The sequence below is a fragment of the Cylas formicarius genome, unplaced genomic scaffold, assembly GCF_029955315.1.
Source record: "Cylas formicarius isolate icCylForm1 unplaced genomic scaffold, icCylForm1.1 PGA_scaffold_7__23_contigs__length_41026272, whole genome shotgun sequence".
Taxonomy (NCBI): Eukaryota; Metazoa; Arthropoda; class Insecta; order Coleoptera; family Brentidae; genus Cylas; species Cylas formicarius.
In genome coordinates, this window is record NW_026844352.1 from 33,074,428 (window position 1) to 33,094,186 (window position 19,759).

General features: G+C 42.2%; 3 protein-coding genes across 5 annotated transcripts; 1 reads left to right on the forward strand and 2 right to left on the reverse strand.

Annotated features, from left to right (window-relative positions):
• The first annotated feature begins 7,134 nt into the window (after nucleotides 1–7,134).
• On the forward strand, nucleotides 7,135–11,538 carry LOC132705268 (ets DNA-binding protein pokkuri). 2 transcript variants are annotated; one of them, XM_060675755.1, is made up of 4 exons: nucleotides 7,135–7,275; nucleotides 8,525–9,446; nucleotides 9,503–9,752; nucleotides 10,572–11,538. In XM_060675755.1, the coding sequence occupies exons 2-4, from the start codon at nucleotides 8,531–8,533 to the stop codon at nucleotides 10,909–10,911; spliced, it is 1,506 nt and encodes a 501-aa protein (XP_060531738.1). In that variant the 5' UTR covers nucleotides 7,135–7,275; nucleotides 8,525–8,530; the 3' UTR covers nucleotides 10,912–11,538. The 2 variants fall into 2 exon arrangements, with proteins under 2 accessions (XP_060531738.1, XP_060531739.1); XM_060675756.1 differs by lacking the exon at nucleotides 7,135–7,275 and adding an exon at nucleotides 7,317–8,221.
• Nucleotides 11,539–14,045: 2,507 nt separating this feature from the next.
• On the reverse strand, nucleotides 14,046–17,648 carry LOC132704803 (probable cytochrome P450 49a1). The gene is made up of 5 exons (XM_060675061.1): nucleotides 17,473–17,648; nucleotides 17,160–17,411; nucleotides 16,703–16,940; nucleotides 16,320–16,645; nucleotides 14,046–14,909 (listed from the first exon to the last, which is right to left on the reverse strand). The coding sequence occupies exons 1-5, from the start codon at nucleotides 17,603–17,605 to the stop codon at nucleotides 14,107–14,109; spliced, it is 1,752 nt and encodes a 583-aa protein (XP_060531044.1). The 5' UTR covers nucleotides 17,606–17,648; the 3' UTR covers nucleotides 14,046–14,106.
• Nucleotides 17,649–17,652: 4 nt separating this feature from the next.
• LOC132704804 (KICSTOR subunit 2-like) lies at nucleotides 17,653–19,489 on the reverse strand. 2 transcript variants are annotated; one of them, XM_060675062.1, is made up of 8 exons: nucleotides 19,304–19,488; nucleotides 19,112–19,252; nucleotides 18,913–19,061; nucleotides 18,568–18,844; nucleotides 18,321–18,502; nucleotides 18,157–18,274; nucleotides 18,005–18,100; nucleotides 17,653–17,953 (listed from the first exon to the last, which is right to left on the reverse strand). In XM_060675062.1, exons 1-8 carry the CDS (start codon nucleotides 19,382–19,384, stop codon nucleotides 17,783–17,785), a joined length of 1,215 nt encoding a protein of 404 aa, XP_060531045.1. In that variant the 5' UTR covers nucleotides 19,385–19,488; the 3' UTR covers nucleotides 17,653–17,782. The 2 variants fall into 2 exon arrangements, 1 of the variants encoding a protein (XP_060531045.1); XR_009619322.1 differs by having other exon boundaries at nucleotides 17,818–17,953; nucleotides 18,153–18,274; nucleotides 19,304–19,489.
• Nucleotides 19,490–19,759: the final 270 nt, after the last annotated feature.

Below are 19,759 nucleotides of genomic sequence, written 5' to 3' on the forward strand. Positions count from 1 at the left end.
CACCCGGCAGCCATCATGCAGAAAAGTCCAAACCAAATATGGACCCCGAGTGACAGACTTTGGGGCACCCTTGAGACCCTATTACACAAAAGCTTGTCCGATATAAATCTAAAGCGCCTAAGGGATCGCCCACACGCGTGCGAACAGAAAAAACGCGCGTTTTCGCGGGTCGAAAGTATATAGCCGAATTTAGTCGGGTGGAGGGGTTCAGTGTCCTCCGCGTTTATTTCGGGTCGCGCGGCCGAGTCGGTTTCTATTTCGAACTGACCCGCATTTCGACCAAATTCCCGCCAGTTTTCCGCTTTCCCGAATTCCTTGTCGCGCGTCCGACGTCGCCGCTTTCCCGGCTTCGGTCCGTCCGGAAAAATCAGTCTCAGAAATAAGAAAAAACGTTTTAAATAGGGGAGACGGTGGTATATTAGGTTAAAACGGCATTAATGTGAGTTTTAGGCCGAATGTCCAATTTTTTATAAGTTCTGCAAATATTTTGTTTGTTTTTAATTGCTGCAAATTTTAAAGTTTTTAAATAAAATATTAGGTGAGTAAATATAAACAAGTTTTAATTGTTTTATGTTTTTCTAGGTATATTTTAAGACATTTTATTTAAACTAGAATTATTAGTAAGTCAGTATGCCGTTTAAATTTTTAAAATTTTAATACTTACTTTTTGTTTTAGTCGTGGTCCGTTTGTTTAATTCTGTCGGACGAGCCAAATTTACTTAAATTACGAATACAGCGTGGCAAAAAAAACACCTATAAGTCAACATCCTTTGATTTGATTTTAGTTAGATAACTAAGAGGTTATGTATGTTTTTCTTCACAGCGTATTTTTTTTTTTTTTGCTTTCCGCCAAATATATTAGAGGGTGATAAAGGGCTGCCACGATCACGTTATCTATTTAATTTATCTCTTATTTGGTTACGATATGACGAACACGAATGTCCAACAATATAGCGAAAACCGCGTTTCAATATCGTGAAGCTCGAAGAAGTTTAATTTTCTGAAGCATTTCCATTTTAAGAGTTATCATCAATGTTTATCGATGTTAGTAACGGTGTTATTATTTGGTTGGTTCACTAATCAATTTCTGGAAATTAACTAATTATATTACCTAACAAATGACGTAAAATGCGGAAATCCATTTACGAAATAAAAAAATCTATTTTGGCACAAATAATTCATTTCTAATTAATAAGATTGCTATGAAAACAAATTTTGTTTATATCTGTATGGCACGCATTTTTCATGTCGTCTCGACTGTCTACCGTCGCATCTGATTCGAGGTGATCCTGTGGTCTAGCGTTTAGTTAAGGGATCTCGGACGGTTGAGAGCAATCATCTTAATAGGCGCAATTGAGAGGATCAAAGAGGTTAGTTGGCGATAAAGAATGCGCCTCTAATAACTGTGGCGTCGCTCCGTGTTAATAGTCTTCGATTTAAATAAAACAAAAACGAGACTCATGGCCGACAGAGCTGTGGGCAGCTTGATTTTTTTCTGTCGGCGACAATACTAGAGCTTTCATTGGGCGGTTTTAAATATCACGCGATTCACGCCGGGTATGTTTTGACAGTTCTGAACCACTAATTATCTAATAAAAAAATTCTATATTTTCTAAACATATTTTATTATATTTTTGGAAAAATTGGATTGAATTTTGCTCGGAATTTTCAATATTTTTACTTCGTAGGTTTTTCTGAAACAATACTTATTCCCTATGCTGATGATACAGTTTAACCATTTACAAATCTTTGGAACTTATATTCTACTGCATACCGGCTTATAAACTGTTTAAGAGAGGCGGAGTTAAATGGGAGACATGAACATGGTCCAATCAGGACCATTTAAAGATGGGTATAAAATTACATAGGCGTAGAGTGATGACAAAATTATGATAAAAAGTTTTTTTTACATCATATAATCCAGTGTTTTGTTTAGGTTAGTTAGTTTTCACCAATAAGAAGAGAGGAAGGAGGTGTTAGAATATTGCGAAAAGCATCCTAATTATGCAAGAGATATGTCTTCTTCTCTTTATGAACTTTTTAAAAATACACAAAATCACGTGATGCAATTTCTGTTCATTGCAGATTAATGGTTACACTTCGCTTCGTGGCTTGAGATAGGTTCAGTATGTGGGTTTTGTCTACGAGCCCTATTACATATGTTGTACACCAGAGGAATATGTAAAATTATTTTATATTTCTCATCTAGTACTTCTTGTCAAACACTGGAAATTCAACTTTTTCAACAAGTTCGACACAATAACACAAGACTGCAGACCTAGTTACAAATGAACATACCGTCCGACTTGTGACACATACAGTCTATGATACCAGCACAGGCATGTCTCCGAGAGTATTCTCAGGCGCTCTTTTTCCTAAATGTAAAGACATTTAAATAAAAAATGTGTCAAAAAAATTGTCATTATGTCAAAAAAATTTCACTATAATTTACTGTTGAAGATTTTAGTTTGCACAAACTATTTTTGGTAAATTAATTAAGCAATAAAAAAACACCAACTCGACATTTGGTAACATAAATACCGAATGCAAAACTTCATTAAACCTTTTGATAGTAAAGTTTGTGCAAAGTTATTTGGACACTGCACAGTGTTCCGTCTTTTTTGCGCAAACCATACCGTCCAGGCAAGTCTCTATAGCCCTTTTGAAAGAAGCATGTGCGCCATATTGCTTGACAGATTCCGATGGCATATGTCAAAAAGAAATCAAATTAGATTGGTTAAGAACTACCACTGCAAAAATATTTGTATTTCAGACTAGTAGGACTTTTTCTTCAGCGTTGAAGACTTGGATGAATCCATAAAAATGAGATCCAACGGCGTCTGGATTGTGAATTGGGTGTGCTGTTGCTCGTTTAGGTTAGGCTCGGTAAAAAAGGATTGGCAAGATGGTGCAATCCCACGACCTGTGTCAGTTCGTCCGGTGGGCTCGTGCTAGCTTGACAAGCCCAAAATAAAATTCTGATTTCAATATTATCCCTGGCTAGTGTCAGTGAGGTCGCATGCTATCTTTAGTAAAAAAGTAAAGATGAATAATCGACAAAGATGAGTTGCTGCTTTAACTGTGGCTATGTATTTATATTAGGTTGTTCTGTAAACATACGAAAGGCTAAAAAAAGAAGATGCTGGAGAACATCATTGTATAAAAGCCGTAAAAGATAAGTATGAAAGTACCCTTCATGAGATCCAGACCCAGTTTTTTCTTCAATTCTATTATTAAAATCTTAAAAAACACTTTTTCATCGACGTATCCTTCGGGTACAGCAGCTTCCTCCTGCTAAGCACTCAAAATATTAAGGACTAAATCGTTGGTCCATTCCATTTTTTTTATATTATTTATGATCAAATTTGACTCTTCCACGCAGTGTTTGGACACTACTGACAGTAGTAAAACTTGCCAAAACTTTCCCGCGCCGTTGGAATGGGGTAAAAACTACTAGCCGAGTCCGAAAAAAAATGGTCCGGTTGGTCTTTGGCTCGTGCTAAACTTACCGACAGAACGCGGAAAAGTCCGAGCAGCGCCAGCAACCAAGACCCAGCACATTCCCACGGCGCGAAGTTTGGCAAGTCAGGCTTGTGTCTCGCCGATTCACGCGCCGTGTTAACACGCCTTAACAGCACCAAATTGTGAACGAAACCAACTTTTTTGATTTTCGAATATCGGAGAAATATCACAATAAACCACACAACGCACACAGGAAACTGATGAAATAAAAATATCATGTACAAAATTTAAATTTACCGGAGGGTAACGTAACATCATGGCCAGAAAATTATTCCTTGGCCGACTGAAAAGAATATTTTTACCAAAACTAGAGAGTAAAATAATTGGTCACCGAACGAACGTCTGGGCACCGATAACTTATTTCAGTCAAAAATGGGTTAGTTATGACGTGCTTCTAACTTCATCGTAAACCAGGTCTATCATTTTAGCTATCATAGGGATAGGTAAGGATATGGTCGTAAGTGTGAAAAATTCTACTTGCTACATTTAAACGCGGCTTTTTTATTAGAACAAAACGACCACGGATTTTCAACAGGCCCACCCAACATCTAAAATCCTTATGGTGGCTTTTCGATTCGGCAAGCGCGGAGAACACAAAATTCCGGACGGCGGGCCGTAAAAGGACGAGACGAACAATCACCGCGCACGCTGACGTCAAACGCACACGACCCGTTCCGAATTTGTTTAATAAAATATTTCGAGATGGAGAGAAAAAATGCGAGGCGGCCGCGTCGTCGGGCCATACCAAGGCCGCTGAATTGGCAAAGTTTCGCAGCGGCTCGACTTCCTTCCTCACCCTAATTCGTCTCGGAAAACGATCTCGCGCGCGGAGCAGTGATTCACCGACGATTTTACACAACCCGCGAAACATCATTGTTTCGGATTTGAAACGTTGGGCTAGAACAGTTCTTTGAATTCTCCTTTGAATTAGGTGCGCCTGGGCTTGATTCTAGAACTGTCATTTGGTAAAAACGAACGCCTTTTTAGGATCATTGGTGGTGTAAAGTGTGAAGAAATAAAATCGAGGAGATGACGTCAATGATTCAGATTCAGGGTCGGATTAACCGTTATGAAGCGTCATTTCTCAAAAACAACATTAATGACAAAGAGAAAGGCTGGACAGGAATTGAGAAACAGTTTAAGTGATAAATGTTAATTTAGATTTCCCACTTAGTTCTTCTTCATTTGTAAGAATTATTTTTATAATTCTAGATGCTAGAGCTGCCAACGCATCTATCACCCTTTTAATTAGCTGCAGATGTTTTTGAAACGTGTCTGCCACACTTATTAAAAAGCTGCCTATAGCATAATATCTTAAAGTGAGGCGGTATATAAGTGATGCAGAGTGATTTCCGAAAAATAGAAATTGAAACTGCAAATCGGGATTTAGATTTCATTTTAAAATTCAATTTTACTACGTGAATTTCTTCCTCCTTCGGGCATTTCCGGGATACTACCGGTTTGAAAGCAATTGGATGTTTTCGAAGATTTTATCGCTTGAATTTTGACGAATATATTCATGTTGTTGCAAAAATATACCCAAAAACAAACAACTAGTTAACCTAAAATCGACAGCTAACTCTGGGATGATTTAACCCAACTCCAAAATAACCTAAAGTCAAAAAATTCAGGTATAAAAGACTATCGCCGTTTTTAACAATCATTTTGGAACGGTTCTTTCTTTTTACTGCGCATGTGAGATTCGTCCTAGAACCATTCAGAATCCTAAAATGAAACCAAAAACAGACTCTAGTAATACTTATGTTTGGCGTCCTTTTAAAAACAGTTTTCATTAATTCCCTTCTGGAAACGAATCCTAAAATAGTAGGTGCCCTTTAAGGAAGGGAAATATGATTATATACTTAGATCTCGAATTATTATTTCTTATGTGGCCCTTAGGCCGGTTAATCACAGCTTATTAGTTTTGGTTATTTAATGTAAAATTTAACGAAATTGAAAGCCAAAATTGTGTAATCATCATACACAAACGAGCACCTATAGGAAAAACCCTTCTAACCTGTTTCCGTTCAGAAATAATTCTTCCGACCTCACTTCTCACTTAACACCGCCAAACCCCTACGAGCTAAAATAGAAAAATTCACCCACCTCCAAAATGCAAGAAAAACACGTTCCCATAACGCACATTATCGGCACGCAAAAGTACAGTTAGCAAGTAAGCTAAAAACCGCGTAACACCAACGACGTATTGACGTCAACGGGGTGGCAAAAATTCCCGCGAAGGCCAACCTGAACGGCGGGAGAAACTTGCAAAACTTCCGTTCCAGAAATCAACGACGGCGTGGCTTCTTCTTAAATCCCGCGTCGGCCATTGGACAGAAGAAACTCTCCTTCTTAATCGTTCTTTTTTGCGCCTTGACATCCCCAGGGCGCGATGTCGCCTGGCGGATTTGGACGACCTTGAAATCGAAAAACACTCCAGTTATCAGCCGATTCGCGGAATTTATAATTCACAATAAACCCATCCTCGATTGTTTTCGCGCAACGCGATAACGTCTTTCAACGACTTTTATGCCCACTTGTGGACGCTGTTCTCGCCGTTTGACGAGTTTTCCGTATTCGCATAACGCGATTTTGAATTACATTCTTTTAATAAACATACGGGGTGTCATTCTATAAAGTATCAATTTTAACAGTTTTTAACTCGAGGTTTCCAATGAATCCATAAAATTTCCTTCAAGTGTTTGCATGCATTGTTGCCAAGTCTCAGGTCTTTTCTGAAGATAACTTGCTTGACACTCGTTTGAAAACCTGATTTGCTATTGGCCAAAAAAAAAAAACAGCAAAAAAATTGTTATTACATATATTTTATTAGATGCAGTACCTAAGAATAGATATTAATAAATTTTAATTAATAGATTTTTTTATAATGTAACATTATAGAATGGCATCCGATTGATTTTTGAACAGATCTACAAATATATCCCTTCTCAATCGCATGCCCTTTGTAACAGATGTTTTATAAAATATCTGTTAGCAAAACAGCCAAATACCTAAACATGCCGAAGTCTAAGTTTAAAAGTACGGATTTTCCATAAATAATCATTTTCAATAATTTTCCCTGCTTCCTATAGTACCAAGTGGACTTCATTTTAATAATAAAAAGATACAACGATGTCGATATAACAACTCGACAGCCCGTTATCAAGAAAATTAAACCACCAAAATCAACACCGACAAATCGTAGTATCAGCGGCGCAACACAGATAACCCAAAGGGACGCGACGGTGGCGGTGGCGGCGAATACGCAGGCACAGATTTCGACGTGTGTGTGTGTATGAGTGGAAACGAGTAGGAAGTCGAGCCGGGTCTCCCCACCACCGCTGCCGCAAGTGTTTGTAGATCCGGTATCACCGGACCTGGCAACGTCGCTCGGAACGCGTGCATGCTGTGTGTGCGTCCGCGTACGCTTTTCACCTCCCCTCCCAACGCCCCCACGACTCTCTGAGAGCCGTGCACACAGCAAGTGCGATCCGAAAAACAGTTTAGCAGCAAGACGGTTGTGGTAAGGTGGCCGCTGTCGCTCGCGCAAGCACTGGCAGTCACAGTTACCCACGTAGTTTTTGTTTTGTTTTTTTTTTGCGTTCGGCGCTTCGTTTCCCAATAAACTCCCTTCCGTCCGGGCAATAGTTGGATACCGCTCGCGTAAAAGAGCACGGGATACAGTGACGCGATGTGTGTTTGAGTGTCTTGCGCGAACCCGGATATAATCGTCAGCCGATCAACGTGGATAAGGTGATTATTTGGTATTTGCGTATCTCGCACACACAACACACACACACACACCTGTTGGACCGCACGTGACGTCACGGATGCGCGCGGGCGGTATTTCCGCAAGTTACGTAACGACGGAGAAACGGAGGCGTCTTTGAAATGTCCGCGACATGACGTTTACCGCGTGTCCCTGCAATAACGATTAAACGCGCCAAGATAAGTCGGCGTACCCGGAAGTTGCCTGTCGAGATAACGCTAATACAGGTAGTTTTCGGAAAAGCGCTGCAAGGTTCAACGGCGGTGATGGAATTTTAAACGGTTCTGCGGTGTTTCTGCGGACCACTTAGGTTGTCAATGCAACGCTTCCAATCTCCGTGATTTTATTAATAATCGTTTTTGTTGCCCATGTATGTGTTTTCCTTGCGCATTTGGGCAGTTTTTATGCAGTTTCTTACTAGTTTCGCAACTAGAATTTATCGATCGCCGGATATTTTTCACACGCGTAGTTTACGCGCGTACATTTCGAGTGCGGCACTGACGTGTAGCGCGTTATCTTTCGCGGAGTGCCTTCTTCCTGTTCCCGGACGCCGTCGCCGTCGCGCTTAAAATCGAATTAGTCGCGGAAATTTCGACCGCGTCACCGCCGCTCGCGCGGCAAAGCGCCATTAAATAACGATAATTAGCCGGACCCGGGCTAATCGTCGACAAAAATCCGTCCGACGGAAAAAAAAACCGCCGTAATATCGAACCCGATTGACGTCAATTCGTGTTTCCTTATCGTCGTCCGCGATATTCGGGAAATAATTATTACTGTCGATTCTGTTGCCAGGCTTAGTATAGCGCGGAAGGCGCTGCTGATGTATTCCGCAGCAAATTGTTCTGGCCTTTTGATAATTCGCGTAGCGGGAATTTTTCGGCGTGCGGTCAAAGGGGCCTCACGGGAAATCCGCCGCACCTAAGAATCGCTGTAAGTAAAAACCACGCGCGGTTTGCGTTTACGTCGCCTACTTTGTTCTCGTCACAAAACGTCAGCGGTTCCACGAACACCTTAGATGAAATTTAAACGGGGAAACGGCGCTGTCGAAAAACCGGAAAACGCTAATATGTTAATAACGTGGGTTTCAAAAGCGCACTCTTGGCCTTGGGACGCGGCTTCCGCGAACGTCTACTTCTAACGAAACGGCGCGATCACTCGTAGGCGGCGACGAGATCGTTTCGCTCATAAACAAATCGCCGATTAAACTGAATGTGGATTTGTTTTTCGATCCAGAAAAGGATGAAACTAGTACCGGGACCGTTGCCGCCGATCCCGACCTCCACTAGCACGAGCGGCCCTATGGATCGCTTGCCGCTACCGTTGCCGTTCAGTCCGGATCTCCTATGGAGGTACCCGTTGACATTCCCGGCAGTAGGTGGACATCCGTCGTCTCCTTTGTGGGACTACAAGAGTCAGTTGCCTGCGTCGCTAGCGTCCGACCCCAGAGTGTGGTCGCGCGACGACGTGGTGACGTTCATCAGGTGGGCGGAGCGGGAATTCGACCTGCAACCTATCGACATGGACATGTTTCAAATGAACGGCAAAGCGGTATGCCTATTGACGAGGACCGATTTAGCCGAAAGGGCCCCAGGTTCGGGCGACGTGCTGCACAACGTCCTGCAGATTTTGGTACGTGAGGCAAATAACCTCCAACGGATCCTGCCGAATAGTCCGATAACGCCTACGTCGCGGCACCCGTACCCTTTGTCGCCACATACCACCCAACCGCCCACTCCCACTTGGAACCTCGTTGCTCAAGGAGACTCTGCGTCCTTCCATTCGTCGCATGCGGCCAGTTTAGCGGCCCATATAATGGCTCAGAGTAATTCGGTGACGCTGAGTCCGGCACCGTCTCTGGACAGTCAATCGGGGAGTCCTCAGCACGCTGATTTACCCCAAACTTTCGGCCATTCGATTTTTAATAGCGCGAATGGTAGCGGTTCCAACGGGAGCGGTTCCAATCCGTCCGATTCCGACGAAGATCCGATGGACTCGAAAACCGGTTACGTGGGAAGCCCGCCCAGTACGCCGGGTTACGTCGGCATGAGTCCCATGTCGCTGCTGACCCCTAGAAGTCCCAAGTTGGAGTCTGTGTCCAGTCCGGGTCTGTACAAGAGGGAGTTTTTCGCCGGGGAGTCTCCGGAACCAAACACCAGTGAGTCCCTTTAACCCCGCGCCCCGCCCGAGCGATACCGACCGAAATTATTTTAGACGGCAGACTGCTTTGGGACTTCCTGCAACAGTTACTCAATGATCCATCTCAGCGGTACACGAGCTATATCGCGTGGAAGAATCGCGAAACGGGCGTATTCAAAATCGTGGACCCCGCGGGCCTCGCCAAGCTCTGGGGAATCCAGAAGAATCACCTCTCGATGAACTACGACAAGATGTCGCGGGCGCTTCGCTACTATTACCGCGTCAACATCCTGAGGAAAGTCCAGGGCGAGAGACACTGTTACCAGTAAGTGAACGGGAGTGTCAAAATCAGATCAGAACCAGGAAAACGACCAATATTCGACGCAATTATGACCCGATTTTGCGTTGGTTTTGCGTCGTCTTTGGTAGAAACTTGCGAATTGATAAAAATTTGATGTAATTAGAGTTGGTCGACACAGAGTAGTTTTCTACCGGAATATTTTCTATCCGTTGATTGATAGCAGGTTTTTCCTTCTCATTTTAAACAGATTCCAGTCAAAATCGGCTTCTCCGACTCATATCGTACCTAAAACCGCATCAAAACTGCAAATATCAGCTTAAACTATCAATTTTTGATCCAAAAAGTTACATCTTCATGTCAATATCTTTCAAATACTAGCCAAAATTGGCGTCTTTAAGTATTATAGTAGAGAAAATCTTTATAAACCATTAAATATCGGTGTAAAACCCCCTTACTGAGTCAGATAGTTGCCGATTTCCATAAGATCCTTGCCAGAATCTGCTTTTTCGCCTCTTAATACACCCAAATCTACCTCAGAAAAGCAGATATGTTCTTAAAACCCCTCTTATTGGGACAAATAAATGGTTTCCGCTCATGATTTCGAGTAGATAGATTAACACACAACACCTGCATTTTCATAACTTTTCGGTTAATTGTTAGTTTTGAATAATGTTGGAGATTGATTTCGCGTCATTTTTAAGTCATTCGGTCGTTTTTCAACGCCATTTTCACTAAATAAAAATCGGACGTTATTTTTTGGTTGTTTCGTATCTTTTGTGCATAAAATATTTTTTACCTGCCTATGCTTGGTCAGAGATATGCAGGAAACGTGTGGTGTTACAGATTCCTGCGCAACCCAACCGAATTAAAGAACATCAAAAATATCTCTCTGCTGCGCCAACAGATGTCGCCGACTTCGACGAAACCTCCTCAGATGCAGCTGATGGCGGCGATCAAACCGGAACCGGTCGAATCGTCGATACGAGTGACGGAGGTGTCCGAAGCCGTGGCGTCCCGTTTAAAGTTGCCCGAACCCTCCCACCACCAGTTGGAAATGAAGGTGGAAAGTTCGTACGATGAGTCGCCTACCGATCTTAGTGTCGACGACGGCCCCACTGATCTGAGCAGCACGAGTCGCCACGTCAACATCGTGTGCTCGCCCGATCCGCCCATCGCTCATTAAGCGTATGGGGGGGAGGGGCAACAAGCATAGATGGTGTTTTTTTTATATATAGTGACTTTGGTGCCAATCGATTCGAGATTAGTGCAATCGACATTATGAGGGGAAACTTATGTGCCAAAATAAACGACTGTCGTGCAGCAAGCGCGCGCGCAATAAGGCAGCTTTAATTTTTTTTCGCTCACCCTGTATAATAGCGGATCGGGAGACGTCTTCGTCGTAATAGTGGCTTATTTTTTTCTTAATTTTTTCGGAAGCCGCGTCCTCAGAAAAAAAGGCGAACACCACATTCCAGTAACTGTGGCCTCTTTTTGTTTTTTTTCTTCAGCCTTTTGTACAGCAACGAATTTCATTTTAGTCGACCCGCTGCCGACGCATGGCCAAAATTCTGTGATCTCTCTTTCAACTCCCCACACCGAGAAGAAACGCGTACCGACCAGATTTGTGCGCTCGTGATTTTTATTTCGGAAGAAATCTATTTACCGCGCTGTAAATAAATAATTTAGACGCGGGATATACATTATAATTATATCGTTCGTATTTTTTAGGAAAGAAAAAACTTTATATTTTAGATTTTTAAAAACAGGAAAAAAACGTGTACATAGAACTTTTCGAATTGAATAAATTTGAATAACGTTTATGGCGGACTTTTATTTATTCATTTTCAACACGACGGACCTATAGCATGGAGTTTGTTCCTTAAACAAGATAACTACTATGTATAAAGGCACTGCTTATGCTGGTAATATAACAATTTTTGAAGCGACGATGAACAAAATTGAGCTGACCATTTAAAAAGCGCATGTCAACCAACTGAAATCTGGTTTTCAACCAATAATACTTGGTGGTGTACAATAACCTCCTTCATTACCTCTCACAGTTCGTCAATTCGACAGGTTTCGATTAAGATGTCGCATTTCCACAGTACTATTTTCTTAGAATATGCCCAGATACCTTTAAATGTTTTGGGAAAACTAATTATGTGGAGATCACTCTTTAGAAAATAGCGCAAAGTGCAGACTAGTGGATGAGATTTAAAGGTATAGTAATAATATTTGCACAAACGCACAATGAATTTGAGAAAATTTTGAGTGCATATGTTCAGTCTAATGCAGCTTACCTTACTAGTTATGACTAAGTTCATATCAATATTTGAATTGAAAACTTAAGTTAAATGAAATAACATTGTTATTAAATCTATCACCCCCTTAATTTTATTCACAGCTAATTTATCACTTCCAGAATGTCATAGTCAGCAAACAACCAGGAGTGAACAATCCTCTTAAATTTTGTGTATATCCTATTTTGCAAATACACTGGAAAGGCGTTATATATTCTAGGGGCTGCAAACAGAAGGCTCCTCTGCACTGAAGTAAATTTTACCATCGGTACTGGCACGACCTAATTTGGTTTTTGGTTTGGTTTTTACTGAATGGCTGATTGTTTCTTTATGAATCTTGTTACGACTTAATAGTCTGATGACTGTGGATTTTGTTGATACTTAGTACTTTCGCTTCAGTAAACAATTCTTTTGAAGGATATATTTTGTTTTTGAATATTATTTTCAAAACACGCTTCTGGCTAATTGAAAGAGAATAAATAAAATGACGTAATATAAAAAAAAATGGAATAACTTGCGAATTTTCATAGTGATTCTAACTACCACTAAATATTTTAACTTTTTGGTAGAATTTGTGTAAAGATCGCATTTACAATTCGTGTCATAGCCACAGTCAAAATTATGAATTTTGTTTATTTGCAAGTTTGGAGTACCAGCTCTCGTCATGGAATAACTAATAAATGGCCATTTCTTAAGCAGACTTAGTAATTGTTCAACCTTTGCGACAGTTTCTTTCCAAGTGTTTTCAAAAATAATCAATGCTGCATCATCCACATAGCAGACAATATTTCCCTTCTGTAAAATGAAAAATATTCCATTCATATATAATGTAAACAATATTGGCCCCCCAGAAGCATACCCTACCGGAAGAGAGTAGTTCAGGGAATCACCTAGTTTAACCTTTGCGCTCTATGTTGCAGGTATGATTTAATTAGTTTTTTTGCTGGCTCATTAATACAAGTCTCTAAAGCAAGATATGGCGCGATATTGTGCCGAATGCCTTGCCCAAATCGAGAAAAACAGTAATGTCATTAAAAGATCGGACTATATTCCGCCAGCGACCTACATTTTTCCTAAAGCCAAGTGTTGAAGTGGCGTGAATATGGCGTTTTTTTGTAAAAATTAGTTTAATCTAATTGCTATACATTTTTCAAGGACTTTATCAACACCATGTACCAGTGCAATTGGCCTGTAATTCGACATTTGGTCTCTCGAACCTGATTTATATAGAGGGATAATAACCGATCCCTTAAAATGTCAGGGAAGACTCCCTCTTGAAGAACACCAGGGTAACGAAATATAAGAGCAGTGTAGTAAAATATTTCTATGTTTTTCTAAGAGTGTTAGATATACCATCCCACACTTGAATCCGTATTTTTCATCAATTTTATTATTTGCATTAATTCTCTTTCTAGTATTGGTGACTAAAATTACTTTTTTTCTGTTTAAACTTTACAGTTTTTGCCCTTTTGATCTACCCGGCAAGTGTTTCCCCACACTACTAAAGTACTTATTGAATTCGTAAGTTATGTTCTTGGGTGATGTGCCTGTTTACAACACAGGAAATTTGCGCAGAAAATATCAATCCCGTCTCTACGAAAATATCAGCTACTCAAGGTGCACCAATCTTTACCGTACGAGAGCTACTATGTTACCTAATAGCTATATGATTTTACCGATCGTGAGAAATTACGTCTATTTTTTCACAAATTTACGAATCTGCATCTCGTCAGCGCGATCTAATGGTCGGAGGATCAACTTCGTTCATTTTCACAGACCAGCGAATAATAGCGACCTCACATATAACTAACCAAAACTCAAAAGAGACCAGACACTGGAGATTAACCGCCAGGACGTTGTCTCGTAATTCTAATGCTTCGAAGATGATAGATCGGATCGATCAGTCCAAATCCTTTCTTCACGATTTTTAAATTCATGTTTTTTATATTTCGCTTTGGTTAGCTTGCCTGGCCTACTAATATTGCGGTGTAAATAAATAAAAAGAACAACGCACAACCTCAAAAAAATTTATTCACGATATCAAACGCGTCACAATACAAACGGAACCTCTCCGCTGCTCAAACTCTGTCCTCCAACGTAAACTTCAGAGGTTTGGCGGGCGAAGCAAGCAAAACGTTGGAACTTTCCACGTCGCCATAATTATAGGCCACCTTAAACCTCTTGACGGTTTTAATTACCAAGAGACCGATCTCGATTTCGGCCAATTCCTTGGCGACGCAGCCCCTGGGTCCGTAACCGAAGGGTAACGAAGCGAACCTCTGAATCTCGTCTCCGATGGGGCTCACTTCGGGCGAGAACCACCGTTCCGGATTAAACTTCAGCGCGTCTTCAAAGTACTCGTCTCTGAGACTCGCCAAATGGGTCGCGATCAGCACGTAAGTGCCTTTCGGGATGAAATATTTGTGTATCACCGCGTCCTCGCTCAGCACCCGGTTCAAAATCGGTATGGGCGGTTTTAACCTTAAACTTTCGCGGGCGCATGCGCGCAGATACTTCATCGAACGGACCGCGTTAGCGGTCAGCGGCTCCTGCTGCGGCAGTTTTTCGATTTCCTGCATGAGTTTACGTTGACAGCGTGGATTTTTCGCCAGATGATAGAGGAGGAAGGCGGCGGAATGCGCGAGTGCGTTCGCGCCGATCAGAAACATGTCTAGCAGCACCGTCATGACGTCCTCGACAAGGACGTCGTCCCTCGCAAGCAAACTCTCGATTACCGTGTAATTGGACGTTTTAAATTTCGTGTCTTTTAGATAAGACTGCGCATGCTCGACGTATTTGCCCAATATGGCGTCGATCGTATCGCAGTTTTTCACCAGTGATTTCCACGCGGGCGTCTCCATAAATTTCCACACGTGGAAACCTACACGTTACGCAAATATTATCGATTTATAGCGAATGCACGCCAACGGTACTGCGTGATGCGGTCCGATGCAAAAAGGAAGACCAGTTCTGGAGTGCTAAGTTACCCCAACTTTGGATCGATTGTGGCGTCGTTCGAGATCAAAGTTCGAACAGAGTTTATTTGTGTTAGTAAGTTATCAAGGTCTGTGACCGACACATATACTGTAACTTTACTTTTGTCAAAGTTGAACTATTTTGGTAAACGGGCCGAATGATTCTAGCAATCGTAACAAATAGAAGTTCTGCCTAATCTAGTACTGGTTTGAGTGCATTTGTGTCGCGTTTGTTCCGTTTTCGTTAGTCGCGACGGTTGGTGATCGGAACCAGAAATTATTTGTTTATGTCATCAAGTCATAGCAGAGTTCTCCGAACGATATACCGTTTTTACAATCTTTTATGGTTTTCACTTCGGAATGAGTTTAAGACCAGCCTGTTGTAAAGCGGAAGGAACCATTCTTTTCAGCACGAGTACCCCAAGCCAGTGCGGTATTTAAGATGTTAGCCGACAAGAACTGTGCCGTGCGAACTGTTGTATTTTGAGAGTGGGGAAACTTTATTTGATTCAACCGTTACATTAATTCATATTAGTGTGCATTTTATAATCTTCCTAAAATAGTCCCTACTTGAGGTAAGTCGATTTCAGGCTGAATTTGCCCATATTAAAAAACACTAATTTCCAATTTAAGGGTTTAATGACGCTAAAATATTTTCCTAGGAAAGTAATACAAAATCTTATGTAGATAATGTATTGGAGTTATTTCTATTCCGTTTTAGTGTTTGTAATAATACAATAATAAGCCTGCGGTTAGACCTTCATAAAAATTTACCAAAATCAAATAACTGATTATGTCGTAAAAATGGTACATCGTTTGGAGAACTCTAAATCGGCCGGTCTGTTACGGAAATCTTTAGCAGTCGTAGCCAATCGAACTTTGGAAATGTCGCAGGCGGCGCTATAGACTTTCGGAAGTCGGTTCTGGTGTTTGTTATAACTGACGGTGCTGGACAGGGTGTTGTTGAATTGACAGATCTTGATAGCATATTTTGTGTGGTGGAATTCCAATAAAAAACGTTTTACAAAAAAAATTACCTTCTTGACCGAAAAGCTAGTAAAAAAAAAAGAAGAAAACTCTATATATCTGGGATGGACAATTGTGGGTGGCATTCCGCGTGACATGTTGTTTCTTGTCGGCTGCCTGCAGAATCCACTGTTTTTCGTTATAAAACCGAGTGATATCGATGTTTATAATGTTTGAGTATAACACTTTTTGGGGTATAGGTTTAAAAAAAAAAGTCAATGAACATGTGTCGAAATGTCCTCGATGGAGGTCGGAAATGGGCGAATGAATCAACTGACTGGAAAGCTCACCGTACTCGCAGCGACGGATCGCGTCGGTCGCTGCTCCGACAGCTTCAATTAGCCGTCCGGGGTCCGAAGTCGGGCTCAGCCCGGTCGGGTCGAGGAACCCGAACTTGCGGTTCAACGTTACGGAGCACATGCACTCAAGCGCCCACTTGAGCACCTCAGCCATGAAATCGCCGGGCACCTCGTCCTGCAAATTGCGCACCGCTCCCACCCTGTCGACGAATTCGTCGCAGATATGCGCGATGTTGGCAAAGTGATGGGCGACCGCCTCATCCGCCGCCATCGGCTTTTCCAGTGTCTTGTGTAGTCGTTCCCATTCCATACCCGACCTTGAAACGCGATCCGTTAAAATGATGCTATCGTGCGTCGTTCGCGCACGCGCTTACATGACGAAAGGTCCGGCCTGTCTCATTTTGCGATGCTCCAGTCGGTACTTCTCAACACTATCCAGGCATGATCTTACTGGCTGGTCACCCTCGTGACGAAATACTAAGCTCGCGTGTTCGGGCCGGGAAAGGAGCACTACGTCGCCGCCGAATGGGCCGTGCAACCTCACAACCGGTCCGTATACGTTGAAAAACTTTTGAAAGAACTTCGCGTTCCCACCCCAACTCAAAATGTTACCTTGAAATCGGAACCCCGTTCGCCAATTGATCGCGCAATATGCGGGAAATACACAGGTAGCGGCAATGAAACAGATTTTAGGCGACGTTGAAACAATATACTAAGGTTTGTAAACTCCACGGACCACGGTGTGCTAATTTTTTTGGTCCATGGTCAACGCTAACCAAAAATAGCACTCTACCGTCGCTACCGTGTTGTGACGTCAGATCGTTACCTTACCGAAAAATTTGCCGAGGTTCATTACTTGGAACAAGGCGCCAGCTGTAAAGGTGCTGCTAATGACGGGAACGTGAGACCAAAACTTTGAAATCAATTGCAAACTGATTGGTCCGGGAATATCGCCAAACGAGCACACTTTTGGGTTTGCTTTTATATCGGGTTTGGCCGTTTTCGCGACGGTCTCTTTGACGACCAACGGTTTCGTAGGCGTTGCCGTCGGATTTCTCGGAATCGCCGTAGGAACTGCACCCACTAACCAGAGCAGCGGTTTTTTAAAATTTCGAGTAGGAAAAAATCGCAATAGCTGACTTACGCGTCATCCCGATCGCCGGTGCAGGTCGATTCTCGACGTTCTGCGTCGCGAGTGATGTCGCGGGAATCTTGGCGTCGCTCGAATAAGCCCGACTCCAAATCACCTGGACACGCGTTGTTCTAAACCGCCACATTTTACAACTTTCTGAATAATGAAATGATGTCGCTTTCGAAAACTGTCACTCAGCTTTTCGAATTCACGGCCAACCGAGATGTTCCGTGCGACCACAGACCACAAAAAGATGAACGCACAGAAAATAGGACATAATGCGAAAACCATAGTGAATAAAAGTAGAAACAAGGTCATACGTTTATTTTGACACATTTTTAAGGGCGAGGAATATCTTGGTGCATCTCAAATGGGTGCAGAATTCGTTGACAAAGTTGCCAATCCAGATATCCTTGTCGGACTTTTTTGATTCGAACAGAATGACGAAATATATGTTCGGCTCGACCATAGACAGGCAGTAGGTACACTGATCCTGAAACGCCACAGACTACCAAAAATTTCCAATTAAAAGAAGGAATTCTACCTGTGAACTAAATTTCGTCACGGATTTATTGACGGTTAAAACATCACTCGCGTCAGATATCATTTTCAAAATGGTATCCAGCTGAGGCGGACTTCTCTAAAAACGTTGCTAGGATTCATAACACAATCAGAATGGGCGTAAAGCATACCTACTGGCGGATATGATACGATTATGGGAAAACTGTCGTAGCCAGTAGTATCACAATTTACTTGATTATCCGACAATAAAATGACGCAAGCGGCATCGTATTTTCTTTGAAAAGTCACCATTCTGAAAAAAAATGGTCCTTCAAGTTGGTCTGACACAGAAAACCAACCTCTGATAATAATCCACGTGTAATTTCGCGCACAAATGTCTCATCTCACTGGGCGTAGTCTGATTAGCAAGAGTGTTGTGAAAGTAGAGGCTAAATTTGCCCAGCACCGCGCCTTTCAGTTTCTGCAACCACTGGAAAAGGGCGGGCAGCGGGCTATTTTTGAAGATGCCGAGTTTCCAGGTCTGAAATTCAACCAAAATTTCAGGGGCTTAAGAATATGAACCTGGATTGATGCACTGGAACTGACCTCTCGTTGCATTTTGCTTTCCCAAGCGGCTAATCTAGTGTGCGCGCCGTGAATCAGCGCCAAAGAGGGCAAAAATTGCAACCTCTGGAGCTCGTGCAGTGCCGCAAACAACTGCTGCAGTACCTCGCACTCGAGACCGAATACTGCTTTCATCGGGGTCATACTAATGTCTGTAAATTGCAACACGTTGCTTTTTATGATGAACTCAATTCCTTTGAGTACCTCATTGTAGAACATGTGCTTGTTGCTCATGCACAAGTTGTAAATTTTCTCATAACTGTGTGCGTTAAGAACAACAACACAAACAAGCGGCGTCCACTGGATGAGCTTTGAAAAAAAGGATACAAATCAATCAAACTGATACGCGCAGTCAAAAACTGCATTGTGTTCCGACAGTAGTTTTGGAGGCGCTTCAGTTGGGGGATTTGCCTGCACCCGTCGTCAATTTTCTTAAAATCATTTCTCATAGACTCGTAGACCGACCTGAGCGAGTTCTAGAGGCGGACGTGACTGTTTTTGGAGTAACGCTTTGAGAAATACTTACATCCTTGCGGAGGAAACTCTTGGGTTTGTTTTGCAAGAAGCCGATGTCCATGTAGCTTTTTTCCGCAAGTGCGAGCTGCTGGAGCACGTTGATGAACGTCGTCCAGGGATTGGTAGGCGTTTTCGGCTGTTTTTCCTTTTCCTATGACAAAACCGTACAAAAACCGCAGGTTTGGGAAAGCTGGCGCCTTACGAGGTGTTCGCGGGCTTTATCAAAACACATTTGGGAGACGTGCGTAAAGAACGTGTGCAAAAATTCGTCTTCTTTCTCCATTATAACGTTCGATTGTTGATAAACAATAAATTCGTATAGGCATATAGGTTATGTTCCCCTCGTACTTATTCTATGGGCGCGGCTTTGTGTACCATAAATGCAGGAGATAAGGTATTAGGTAGTTTCAGAAAGACAGTTGACAAGTCGTTGACGTAGATGACGTTGATCGAAGATGGTAGACTTACCAACTCGACTTGCGGAGGTTGTTTCGCTTTCTTGCCCTGTCTTATTGTCACATTCTTTTAAGTGAGTCTTTCGTTCTAATTACTTGTGTGGGCGTGACCTTGGTTTAAGAGGGCGATATATTTAACCCCGTCCTTGGGCTTGCCTTTCATTGTAACTACGCTCATGGATCAAGTCAAGTGCTTATTTGGA